At 37.4% G+C, this 14,466-nt stretch overlaps 1 protein-coding gene across 1 annotated transcript in view; it reads right to left on the reverse strand.

Moving 5' to 3' along the window:
• Window positions 1-14,466, reverse strand: part of LOC132549163 (nidogen-1-like) — a 34,495-nt gene that overhangs the window by 11,781 nt on the left and 8,248 nt on the right. Inside the window, exons 2-14 of the mRNA XM_060213084.1 lie at window positions 12,682-12,821; window positions 11,628-11,769; window positions 10,970-11,184; window positions 10,265-10,359; window positions 8,980-9,138; window positions 8,530-8,766; window positions 8,168-8,365; window positions 7,042-7,257; window positions 6,726-6,848; window positions 5,055-5,177; window positions 3,265-3,396; window positions 2,028-2,162; window positions 1,321-1,440 (exon numbers count right to left, since the gene is read on the reverse strand). Of these exons, the coding sequence (XP_060069067.1) occupies window positions 1,321-1,440; window positions 2,028-2,162; window positions 3,265-3,396; window positions 5,055-5,177; window positions 6,726-6,848; window positions 7,042-7,257; window positions 8,168-8,365; window positions 8,530-8,766; window positions 8,980-9,138; window positions 10,265-10,359; window positions 10,970-11,184; window positions 11,628-11,769; window positions 12,682-12,821 (2,035 nt within the window). The remainder of the gene's footprint in view (window positions 1-1,320; window positions 1,441-2,027; window positions 2,163-3,264; window positions 3,397-5,054; window positions 5,178-6,725; window positions 6,849-7,041; window positions 7,258-8,167; window positions 8,366-8,529; window positions 8,767-8,979; window positions 9,139-10,264; window positions 10,360-10,969; window positions 11,185-11,627; window positions 11,770-12,681; window positions 12,822-14,466) is intronic.

Raw genomic sequence — 14,466 nt, forward strand, 5'->3', positions numbered from 1 at the left:
GGAGTGTGATTCTACTGATGTATAACAATATAACACTACGATAACACATACCAAATCTATCAGGAGTGTGATTCTACTGACATATAACAATAATAAAACTATGATAACACATACCTAATCTATCAGGAGTGTGATTCTACTGATGTATAACAATATAACACTATGATAACACATACCTAATCTATCAGGAGTGTGATTCTACTGATGTATAACAATATAACACTATGATAACACATACCAAATCTATCAGGAGTATGATTCTAGTGACGTATAACAATATAACACTATGATAACACCAAATCTATCAGGAGTATGATTCTAGTGACGTATAACAATATAACACTATGATAACACATACCAAATCTATCAGGAGTGTGATTCTACTGACGTATAACAATATAACACTATGATAACACATACCAAATCTATCAGGAGTGTGATTCTAGTGATGTATAACAATAATAACACTATGATAACACATACCAAATCTATCAGGAGTGTGATTCTACTGATGTATAACAATATAACACTATGATAACACATACCAAATCTATCAGGAGTGTGATTCTAGTGACGTATAATAATAATAACACTATGATTACACATACCAAATCTATCAGGAGTGTGATTCTACTGACGTATAACAATAATAACACTACGATAACACATACCAAATCTATCAGGAGTGTGATTCTACTGATGTATAACAATATAACACTATGATAACACCAAATCTACCAGGAGTGTGATTCTACTGACATATAACAATAAGAACACTATGATGACACATACCAGATCTATCAGGAGTGTGATTCTACTGACATATAACAATAAGAACACTATGATGACACATACCAGATCTATCAGGAGTGTGATTCTACTGACATATAACAATAAGAACACTATGATGACACATACCAGATCTATCAGGAGTGTGATTCTACTGACATATAACAATAATAACACTATGATGACACATACCAGATCTATCAGGAGTGTGATTCTACTGACGTATAACAATATAACACTATGATGACACATACCAGATCTATCAGGAGTGTGATTCTACTGACATATAACAATAATAACACTATGATGACACATACCAGATCTATCAGGAGTGTGATTCTAGTGACATGACCTTGTACATCAAACTGTTCTATGATATAAAGAGATGTATGTATACTATCATCTCTGTGAACCACATATGTAAGATATATATATGTTGTTATTTAAATATATTTTGTTACGATGAAACACCCAGTATCCTGTCATTTTTCTGCTGCCTTTCTAGGTAAAAATGTCAGTAGGTTTACTTACTGATCGGCGTACAGGTCTGGCCGTCTCCAGAGTATCCCTGGTTACATTGACAATACCGTACCAGTCGGCTAGGGTCAAACAAACACTGTGCATCGTCACTACACAGACTGCAATCAGAATCTGTTCCAGAAAAATTACCAGTTTTACAAAAAATGATATATATTCATTATCACATGAGTGTGTTAGGTATGATTTGTAGCAATCTAATATCATATCACTTTTCAATATAAATCAGTGACAGATGTTGTATACCAACGCTGTGACATTCTCAACGATTTATACATATGTCTATTCTATACATGTAACTTTCTCACCTGTATTCTAAACTTCTTCCTGTACATAGATACTCACCTATAAAATAGCATTCACACAGAGTGTTGTCTCTGTTGTATCCTGCACAAACATGCTTACCATAACCCTATACTATACTGTTCACACACGCAGAAATCGTTGCTGTATCCCCGGTTAGGTTTAATATATACTGATGAGATACCTATACCGTTCACACACTTTTGAAGCATTGCTGTAACCCTGGTTATGTTAACTGTATACTGATGAGATACCTATACCGTTCTCACACTTTTGAATCATTGCTGTATCCCCGGTTATGTTTACTGTATACCGATGAGATACCTATACCGTTCACACACTTTTGAATCGTTGCTGTTTCCCTGGTTACGTTTACTGTATACTGATGAGATACTCACCTATTCCATACCGTTCACACACTGTGCCATCACCGCTGTATCCTTCATTACATTCACAGATATACTTGTCCTCCTGATCATTGTAAACACACTCAGCGTCCTGATGACACACATCTACTTCATTACAGTTGAATTCTGTAATCAAAGACCACATGTAGGTATGTTTATACAGTGTGACTCAGGATAAGGTAACTTTGGAACCAAACATTCTTAAGTAGAACAGTCTCCAAGATGGCTGACTAACACCCTTCCCAAATAGTTACGGAGAGGTTGTCCCGACCCGAGTCTTCTATGAGGCCTTAATTTGGTCACCATGGCAACCTTTTTTTCCCTCAAAAATGGTATCATTGTATTTGTCATCCCCCTAAACCTTTTTATACCAACTTTCAACTTTACCAAATGATATCTTAATTTCAACTAATCAGAAGCCTCCATTGTGCTCCTATTAAGTTCAATCATTTTGGAACACCTTATAGGTATGTCAAATTACAGGCTAAAATTAGCGGTATCACTTGATCAAGTTTAAACATAATCAATTAAAGGGCTAAGAGCTATGGCACCTTATATGAAAACTTGTGTATAGTGACCTGGTTACCATGGCAATCCAAATTTCTGCTGAAAAGTCCTTTTGCACATCTACACATAGTCCCTACCTAACATTCCTGTGTAGTTTCATTGAAATCAGTCCACAGCATTAGGAGCAGTCTAGAAAATATCCTTATATGGTTACCATAGCAACCAAATTTTTTGAAAATGGCACCATTGGATTTGCCTTCCTTTAAAACCTTTACATTTCAATTTTCAGCACAGTCAGACAATATTTCAATTTCAACCTATCAGAAGCCTACATCAAGTTTTCGTAGAAACAGTTCTGGAAACAACTGATGAGTTAACTTCCAGACATTGATACACCACTTCACCAAGTATCAATGAAATTGATCCAAGGATTGATGAGTTATGGCCATTACATAAAAAACTGTTTATAGTGACCTTGTTACCATGGCAACCCAAATTTCTGCTGAAAAAAACCTGTATGTACATCTTCATATGGTGGTCAATGATCTTGTGCAGTGTCATTGAAATCTTTCCACAAGTTTAAGTGGAGCTGTCTGAACGAAATTTTCCTACAGACAGACAAGCTGATTCAAGTATAATCTATTCCCACCTCCAACTTCATTGCCGAGGGGTGTAATGATACCTTAAACACTGAGTAAACAGTATCAACATGCATGCTTACCAGCTGAACAGTAGTTGACTCCATCCCCACGGAACCCCTGACGACACTCACACATTGGCTTGCCTAAATCACTGTTGTACACACAGCGGCCGTTCTCATGACAAATATCATCTCCACATCGCTGGACTTCACCTTCAACACCAATAAGGAGAGCATTTTTCCTTGAGTTGTAAAGACATATTCGGGTGTTTAGTTTGTTCCATGAAAACTAATAGGATATTTCCCTAGTTTTAGGATAGGAGAGAGATATCTCTATCAAAAGAGGAGATTCTTGGCTGTCTAACACAAAGCTTTATCTAGCTTTAGGGTAGGAGAGAGATATCTCTATCGTTAGAGGAGATTCTTGGCTGTCTAACACAAAGCTTTATCTAGCTTTAGGGTAGGAGAGAGATATCTCTATCGTTAGAGGAGATTCTTGGCTGTCTAACACAAAGCTTTATCTAGCTTTAGGGTAGGAGAGAGATATCTCTATCAATGGAGGAGATTCTTGGCTGTCTAACACAAAGCTTTATCTAGCTTTAGGGTAGGAGAGAGATATCTCTATCAATGGAGGAGATTCTTGGCTGTCTAACACAAAGCTTTATCTAGCTTTAGGGTAGAGAGAGAGCAATGGAGGAGATTCTTGGCTGTCTAACACAAAGCTTTATCTAGCTTTAGGGTAGGAGAGAGATTCGTTAGAGGAGATTCTTGGCTGTCTAACACAAAGCTTTATCTAGCTTTAGGGTAGGAGAGAGATATCTCTATCAATGGAGGAGATTCTTGGCCGTCTAACACAAAGCTTTATCTAGCTTTAGGGTAGGAGAGAGATATCTCTATCAAAAGAGGAGATTCTTGGCTGTCTAACACAAAGCTTTATCTAGCTTTAGGCTAGGAGAGAGATATCTCTATCAAAAGAGGAGATTCTTGGCCGTCTAACACAAAGCTTTCCCTAGCTTTAGGGTAGGAGAGAGATATCTCTATCGTTAGAGGAGATTCTTGGCTGTCTAACACAAAGCTTTCCCTAGCTTTAGGGTAGGAGAGAGATATCTCTATCAATGGAGGAGATTCTTGGCTGTCTAACACAAAGCTTTCCCTAGCTTTAGGGTAGGAGAGAGATATCTCTATTGTTAGAGGAGATTCTTGGCTGTCTAACACAAAGCTTTCCCTAGCTTTAGGGTAGGAGAGAGATATCTCTATCAATGGAGGAGATTCTTGGCCGTCTAACACAAAGTTTTCCCTAGCTTTAGGGTAGGAGAGAGATATCTCTATCAATGGAGGAGATTCTTGGCCGTCTAACACAAAGTTTTCCCTAGCTTTAGGGTAGGAGAGAGATATCTCTATCGTTAGAGGAGATTCTTGGCTGTCTAACACAAAGCTTTCCCTAGCTTTAGGGTAGGAGAGAGATATCTCTATCGTTAGAGGAGATTCTTGGCTGTCTAACACAAAGCTTTCCCTAGCTTTAGGGTAGGAGAGAGATATCTCTATTGTTAGAGGAGATTCTTGGCTGTCTAACACGAAGTTTTCCCTAGCTTTAGGGTAGGAGAGAGATATCTCTATCGTTAGAGGAGATTCTTGGCCGTCTAACACAAAGCTTTCCCTAGCTTTAGGGTAGGAGAGAGATATCTCTATCAATGGAGGAGATTCTTGATTATCCTCGGAGGGTTCTTTTTCACTCTCAAGTTAGTGAAGGATCCTGTCTATGCTTGAGATTCCATATACCCATAGAGATAAAACGATGACACACATGTGCTTTATCAAAACCATATCTTGATTGTTTTACAAAGAAATTGAAACTGAAGGTGAATACTCACGTGTACAGGTTCGTCCATCTCCACGGTAACCAGGTAAGCACTGACATTGGAAACTCCCAGGTACATTGTAACAGCGAGCATTCGCATCACAGAGATCATTGTATACAATGCACTCATTAATATCTGTACAAGGCAACAAAGATTGGATTTAACAATAAAGTATTCAATATAAGGATTTTACAATACATTATTCAATGTTGTACCAATTCAGTATTCAATGTAAGGTTGTAACAAAACAGTATTCAATGTAAGGTTGTAACAATTCAGTATTCAATGTAAGATTGTAACAAAACAGTATTCAATGTAAGGTTGTAACAATTCAGTATTCAATGTAAGATTGTAACAATTCAGTATTCAATGTAAGGCTGTAACAATTCAGTATTTAATGTAAGGTTGTAACAATTCAGTATTCAATGTTAGATTGTAACAATTCAGTATTCAATGTAAGGTTGTAACAATACAGTTACAATGTAAGATTGTAACAATACAGTTACAATGTAAGATTGTAACAATTCAGTTACAATGTAAGATTGTAACAATTCAGTATTCAATGTAAGATTGTAACAATTCAGTATTCAATGTAAGGTTGTAACAATTCAGTATTCAATGTAAGATTGTAACAATACAGTATTCAATGTAAGGTTGTAACAATTCAGTATTCAATGTAAGGTTGTAACAATTCAGCATTCAATGTAAGGTTGTAACAATTCAGTATTCAATGTAAGGTTGTAACAATTCAGTATTCAATGTAAGATTGTAACAATTCAGTACTTAATGTAAGGTTGTAACAATTCAGTATTCAATGTAAGGTTGTAACAATTCAGTATTCAATGTAAGATTGTAACAATTCAGTATTCAATGTAAGGTTGTAACAATACAGTATTCAATGTAAGATTGTAACAATTCAGTACTTAATGTAAGGTTGTAACAATTCAGTATTCAATGTAAGATTGTAACAATACAGTATTCAATTCAGTATTCAATGTAAGATTGTAACAATTCAGTATTTAATGTAAGGTTGTAACAATTCAGTATTCAATGTTAGATTGTAACAATTCAGTATTTAATGTAAGGTTGTAACAATTCAGTATTCAATGTAAGGCTGTAACAATACAGTATTCAATGTAAGGTTGTAACAATTCAGTATTCAATGTAAGATTGTAACAATACAGTTACAATATAAGATTGTAACAATTACAAGTATTAACAATGTAAGATTGTAACAATACAGTTACAATGTAAGATTGTAACAATACAGTTACAATGTAAGGTTGTAACAATACAGTTACAATGTAAGATTGTAACAATACAGTTACAATGTAAGATTGTAACAATACAGTTACAATGTAAGGTTGTAACAATACAGTATTCAATGTAAGGTTGTAACAATACAGTTACAATGTAAGGTTGTAACAATACAGTTACAATGTAAGGTTGTAACAATACAGTATTCAATGTAAGGTTGTAACAATTCAGTATTCAATGTTAGATTGTAACAATACAGTTACAATGTAAGATTGAACTAGAGCAGTCATTCTTCATTTCCTCAATGCCTCTGATGGGATCCAACCCAGGACCTCTGACTGTCTAACTCTTCATTAAGCAGTAGGCTATACTACTTTACCCTTACCCACACATAGTTGACATTCTGTCCTTCCAGTCATTCCTTACCTTGACATGATCCTCCATCATCTTGGAATCCAGATAGACAAGAACAGATAAAGGATGATCCATCAGGGGTACACTCTGAGTACTGCCCACAAACCTCTGCAGCATCTCGGCATGGATCAGAATCTACAATAGTCAGTATTGTCAGTAAAATAAAACCTTTACAAAATCTTATCCGCTAGAAGGTGGAAAAGCCGAAAAAGTGGACGTAAAACTTGTTAACTAAATAAATCTTACAAATTCTAAGTGATTGTGAAAAGTGGACAGACAGCTGAGATTAGGGAGGAACATCAGTGGAAAGGATAGTGTAGATAGATACCTGTTAGTGCAGCTATCTGGTTTGTCATAGCATATCGCAGAATTTCATTGAGGTTGTCATAGATGACTCGGTTACGCTTGCTGCTGAGCCTCATGGTGTCTCGCTGTGGTTCAGGGTCATAGATACATTCGTTAAACATGATAGTCTGATTCCATGTGTACTGGTACGATACACCATCCACGAGATAGGTCCGTGTTGAGTAGGAGGTGATTACACCTAAATCAACAAGTTATAAGTACAATAAAATACAGGAATATTCAACATTATCTCTAACTTCAGCACCTGGATCCTTCAAAGTTAACATTTATTAAACATTCTTTCACTTTACTTCATGTGAGCATTATCTATATATATTCAAACTTCATAAATGTAAAAACTGAATTCCATTTTTTTCAAACTTTACAAATATGTCAAACACAAATACAAAAATTTACATTTACCATGATTGCTAGTGACATAGTTACCATGGTTTCTTTGTGATATAATTACCAGAATACCTAGTGAATGAAATCATTTCCATGTATCCCAGTGAAACAGTATCCATGGTTTCTAGTGATATAGTACCATGTATCCCAGTGAAACAGTATCCATGGTTTCTAGTGATATAGTACCATGTATCCCAGTGAAACAGTATCCATGGTTCCTGGTGACATAGCTACCATGTATCCCAGTGAAACAGTATCCATGGTTCCTGGTGACATAGCTACCATGTATCCCAGTCAAACAGTATCCATGGTTCCTGGTGACATAGCTGCCATGTATCCCAGTGAAACAGTATCCATGGTTCCTGGTGACATAGCTACCATGTATCCCAGTCAAACAGTATCAATGGTTCCTGGTGACATAGCTACCCTGTATCCCAGTCAAACAGTATCCATGGTTCCTGGTGACATAGCTACCACGTATCCCCGTGAAACAGTATCCATGGTTCTTGGTGACATAGCTACCATGTATCCCAGTGAAACAGTATCCATGGTTCTTAGTGACTCAGTTATCATAGTTGCTAATGACAGTTAACATGGCTCCCAGTAACACAGTTACCTTGGTTGCTAGGGGCTTAGTAACCATGATGAAGAGTTACCAGTTATATGATAGATTATATAATCGTAGGAGATTTTTAACTCACCACGGCCAGCATGTACATACTCCTCCTTGTAGTCCCCGACAGTCACTTTGCCACCATTAACCACCTCTGGGACAACACCGCTGATTTGTGTTTCAAGTCCAGTTTGGTCCAGGGTATCTTGACCAAAGAACCTCTGACGTAGTGTGACTACCTCTCCACTCTGGTAGGAGATGACTGCTGTTCTGTTAAATTCTCCACCTATCAAACACATTAAATATACGACATGATAAACCATTTTGCAGAGTAGATACAAATTTCTTCCTACATATGTACTCAGGCATTGTCATGCCATTATAATCTGTGTGCTTGTAATTACATGTGTAATTAAAACAATTAATTATTACCACGATGATTGTATCTACCTGTGATCATAAATCCATTGCGAGCCAGGGGACCGTTGGGGAGGGCAAACATCCAGCCAATTATTCCACCGATGGTGTTCAGTGTGAGCATGAGGGTTCCCAGCTCTGGTGAAACTTGACTGATTGCAGTGTAGGCACGGCCGTCAGATGTCACTACATAGGCATGCATGTCCAGGTTGTCAATAGAGACACCATTTAGGGTTCCATACACCTTGCCATTTAGTCGCTGGGGTGCCTCTATAAAATAAACACTATCCTGTGACTTCAGTTTCAGTTGATGGAAAAAAATCACATTGACAAACAGCATTTGTTAATAAAATATTTGGCAAAAGCAGAAATACCAACATTATCTGCACAAAACCTAACCAATCATTCTGAGATTTCAAGTTAGTGAATATCAGAATGTAAGTAAATTTATCAATTGTGGAGTAACATCACTGACCGACTTACCAAATGTAAGACAGTTACGTCCATTGCCATAACTGGGTGGAATACAAGCACAACAGATACCAAAAGCAAAGTCAAGACAGCGGGCACTGCTATGACACTGCGGATGGGTACCCTCCCTTTGGCAGATCTGGGAAGCTGTATCTGGATCAAAGATTACCACTGAAATAACAGAAAAAAAGGGTTCAAATACTTCTAGTTACACTAACATGTAAGTGTTGTCAGATTTAACATAACCTCACTGTCATTCTGTCCACTGGTGTCCGTCCCTCCCAGTGGGTTGTCAGATATAACATAACCTCACTGTCATTCTGTCCACTGATGTCCCCTCCCCCCAGTGGGTTGTCAGATATAACATAAACTCACTGTCATTCTGTCCACTGATGTCCCCTCCCCCCAGTGGGTTGTCAGATATAACATAACCTCACTGTCATTCTGTCCACTGATGTCCCCTCCCCCCAGTGGGTTGTCAGATATAACATAACCTCACTGTCATTCTGTCCACTGATGTCCCCTCCCCCCAGTGGGTTGTCAGATATAACATAACCTCACTGTCATTCTGTCCACTGATGTCCCCTCCCCCCAGTGGGTTGACAGATATAACATAACCTCACTGTCATTCTGTCCACTGATGTCCCCTCCTCCCAGTGGGTTGTCAGATATAACATAACCTCACTGTCATTCTGTCCACTGATGTCCCCTCCTCCAAGTGGGTTGTCAGATATAACATAAACTCACTGTCATTCTGTCCACTGATGTCCCCTCCTCCCAGTGGGTTGTCAGATATAACATAACCTCACTGTCATTCTGTCCACTGATGTCCCCTCCCCCCAGTGGGTTGTCAGATATAACATAACCTCACTGTCATTCTGTCCACTGATGTCCCCTCCCCCCAGTGGGTTGTCAGATATAACATAACCTCACTGTCATTCTGTCCACTGGTGTCCGTCCCTCCCAGTGGGTTGTCAGATATAACATAACCTCACTGTCATTCTGTCCACTGATGTCCCCTCCTCCAAGTGGGTTGTCAGATATAACATAAACTCACTGTCATTCTGTCCACTGATGTCCCCTCCTCCCAGTGGGTTGTCAGATATAACATAACCTCACTGTCATTCTGTCCACTGATGTCCCCTCCTCCAAGTGGGTTGTCAGATATAACATAAACTCACTGTCATTCTGTCCACTGATGTCCCCTCCTCCCAGTGGGTTGTCAGATATAACATAACCTCACTGTCACTCTGCCCACTGATATCTCCTCTCCAAGTGTGTTTGAAGTATAACTTACCATCACCATCATCCTCTTCTGGTCCACGGATATCTTCTCCTAGTGTGTTACCAATCTTGTACATCCACACTCCTGCTACACCGACATTTGATTCTCTATAAAAACAAGAGGCCAAATGTGCCTGAATTTGTCATCACAGCCAACACAGAAGGCCTTGTCAGTTCATTACGTCAATACATGTACTTTCAAACCTGAAAGCCTATTTCACAAGTATACTACTACACAAACATCATGACCCAGAGCTATTACTTGCTGAAAAGAAAAAAAAATAAAGTTATTCACACATTTGACCCCTGTGACCTTGAAAGTGGGTCAGGGCCAATCATCGAAACATACCCAACAGCCTATCATTCCAGTATGATGGGCGTTTTGGTTGTTGAGAAGAAGTTGTTTTAACTGAAAAGGTGACGCCAGACAGAGGAACAGCAGACTTGTATATATACCAGTATTGTGAGTGATTCCTGTATGTGTATTATACACCTGTGCTTTGTGTGGTACACCTGTTTCGTGTGAGATACACATGTGAAAAAAATGTTTTGTGTGAGATACACATGTGAAAAGAAATGTTTTGTATGAGATACACATATGAAATACCGTACACCTGTGAGACACATCTGTTTTGTGTGAGATACACATGTAAGATACAAATGTGTTGTGTGAGATGCACATGTGTGATATATCCTGTGCTTATATGAGTACACCTACTGAGCTAGTCTTGTTACTTCCTCTGTGCCTGAGTAGGGTAGTTTGGTATGGACACGTCCTTCCCCAGAGTCAAATCCTGCCTGAGCAGGAGGATCACTCCGTGTGGGGAACAGTTTCCCAGAACTCTGAATCCAGTTTATCCCATCATCCAAATAGTAAAAACAAGCAAAGGAACTCTCACCATCAGTAGCAATCACAATTTGGAAAGTGTTTAACTGGAATAAAGAAAAATGATAAAAACCTCATTTTACATTTAGAATATTAACAATTAAAATCATCGTACTACCTTACATCCTATAAACATTCCATCTCCTGTGATTTTATATGATTAGAAGTAAAGTTCAGAATTGTATATTAAGGTGCCATTGTTCTTGGGAAAGTTCTATTAGTTACATAAGTCTCTGGCAGAGTCAGGTTCTTCTATGCCCTGAAAGCTGACAGAGAACATGATAATGTATACCCTTTTGAAAATTTGTTGATGAATTAGTCAAACTGCAAGGCCATTACGAGGACCATTATAAACCGCAAAAAATGGCATGATCATTTCTTCATATACTAAGATAGATGTCTGAATATTTATGTACCTAGCTAACCTTCATCCAATAACAGACTAGTTGATAAAATTTTCTTTGCAGTATAATGTCTAATGAGAACTTACCATAGTGTCATTGGTCCTATAGAAGCCGACATTGTCCCATGTAACTATAAAAAGGGAGCGAGGGATGTATGTTTCAAAACCATCAAACTGAGCCTGGATATCTTGAGCTGCCTTTTCCAGTAATGCTGTCTCTGTAGATTCTCTGTAACACACACAATTTTTTTATTTGATGTAACATAAACAAATTACTTTTAAGTCAATGTTTTTTTCATCAGATGTTCTGTGTCATGGTAACACTTTGACAGACAGGAGCTGGTGGTGAGTTGAGGATAAGTCATTTGCCAATTCTTCAGAAAATATTGTTTTAAGTTTTTGATATTTTGACTCTGTAACCTTGAAACTATGTCAAATTTATGTTATGAAGAGCTCTATCTTTGGTACTCATGGGTCAAATGTTATGATCCTGTGGGCCCTGGATTCTAAAAACTTTTCACAAATTACAGTCTATGTTAAAGTTTACCACAACAATCTTCGACCTTTGAACTAAACAAAATATATCAGATAAGGATTTGCACTTCTGGTCTACATAACATTCCAAAGTGTTACCGTTATTGGGCTTATGGTTGTTTGGTTGTTGTGACACTGAAAAGGTCAAGGTCACTCGATTGGAAACTTTACAACATCACATTCCAGGTAAATACTTGGCAAACACCATGACAATTGGTCTTATGAAACTTGAGAAGAAGATTTTTAAAAAGGTTGTCATTTGCCTTAAACATTTTCCAACAGAGTAACCTTGAAACAGGTAAAGGTCAATGTCTAACTCAACCATCAATAGTTAGTTAAAGAATAGATATCACCAGTAATACCAAGTGAATCAGACAAATTAAAGTATGGCGAGGTAACTTAATGAGTACATGTTATCAATGCTTCCCTTGTACATGTCATTTACTGCTTTGATTCTGCTGGAGAAGTGTTTTCTCTAATTTAAGATGTATTTTATTTTTTACAGCTATAGATGATATAGTGAACATGTAAGATGCACATATGTACATGAAAAACGTGGCGAACATAAAACTGACCTGTGCTATCACATAAAGTGAAAAAAACCCACCTGTAATACACTGATCCAGCGAATGTTGTGTCTATGTCTGCCAGGAATGCTGCTATCAACTTAAACCGACTTGGCAGTACAAAGTTTGCCTGATATACTGGCAGCTCGGATTCAAATGATAAATGTCCATTGTTGTTTACCTAACAAGAAAAAAAAGGAGAGAAATTAGAGTAATTGTTGTTAGACCCATCGTTTATGCAAAAATTATTGTCTTTCACCCAAGCATGCTTTAGACCAAATTAATAGATTTTCCCCCTTGGGCCATGCCCCTCATATAGGTCACCCTGTCAACCAGTCAAAACATATTAAAGTGTTACACAACATGTGGTATAACATGTATCTTTATACAACAGTAGGTCTTGTTGAGTAAACAACCACTTAAAGTTGTAGAATTAATTACTGACCATGCATTATAATGACAATTGACAAACCTGTCATTACACCACAACGATTCTGGGTTCCAAGTGATTTTGTCTCAAATGCAATGATCCTGCTAGGAACCGCTTTACATTTTAAAATGAATATTGAAATAAATCCTTAACTAGTACTAGAGGTTAAATTGCAAAGACTGAATTATATTATGTACCTGGAGTGTACTGTAACTAGGAATGATATTATATTCCTGAAAAATTGAATCATGCCATAACTGGGAGTAAATTATACTGCAACATTGTAACAAGGAATTGACTATAGTCCCAGGCAAAGTCTGAACTATATCATAACTAGAGTTTGAACTATAGTCCCAGGCAGAGTCTGAACTATATCATAACTAGGGATTGAACTATAGTCCCAGGCAAAGTCTGAACTATATCATAACTAGGGTTTGAACTATAGTCCCAGGCAGAGTCTGAACTATATCATAACTAGGGTTTGAACTATAGTCCCAGGCAAAGTCTGAACTATATCATAACTAGGGATTGAAGTATAGCCCCAGACAAAGTCTGAACTATATCATAACTAGGGATTGAACTATATACCCAGGCAGAGTCTGAACTATATCATAACTAGGGATTGAAATATAGTCCCAGGCAAAGTCTGAACTATATCATAACTAGGGATTGAAATATAGTCCCAGGCAAAGTCTGAACTATATCATAACTAGGGATTGAAGTATAGCCCCAGACAAAGTCTGAACTATATCATAACTAGGGATTGAACTATATCATAACTAGGGACTGAACTATAGTCCCAGGCAAAGTCTGAACTATATCATAACTAGGGATTGAACTATACACCCAGGCAGAGTCTGAACTATATCATAACTAGGGATTGAACTATAGTCCCAGGCAAAGTCTGAACTATATCATAACTAGGGATTGAAGTATACTGTATACCAAGGAAGTGTTACATATACAGAGTAAGTGTTTATAACGTCTGAAACTAGTTGTTCAGAGTGAATGATACCATATGTAAGTGTACTTTTCCTTATCTACTCTATATATAGGAACGACTTTCATTATTCTACTGTCACTAGTTGTAAATACAAGAGGCCAAGCAGCCTTGAGAGTCACCTGAGATCAGCAATATTGATTATAAAGGTTAAAGGGTAAGTAGCTTTCAAGTGTAATGAAAAAGAAATGGTGACATTGATGACAGTAAGCCAGTGTTAATACATGCATACCATCAAAACTGTCATCCTTTACTAACCATTCTTATAAAGTTATTTCCAGTAGGAAATTCACAATGTTTTGCTCAAAAATGCATTTTTTTCTATAAATATTATAATAAAATTAACCTCCTCCCCAGAAAGAAATGTTGAGCCATTTTGTTAATTAAACCACCTAA

Source organism: Ylistrum balloti, unplaced genomic scaffold, assembly GCF_031769215.1.
Source record: "Ylistrum balloti isolate Yb309-2 unplaced genomic scaffold, AGI_CSIRO_Ybal_v1 Utg370042, whole genome shotgun sequence".
In the NCBI taxonomy this organism is placed as follows: Eukaryota; Metazoa; Mollusca; class Bivalvia; order Pectinida; family Pectinidae; genus Ylistrum; species Ylistrum balloti.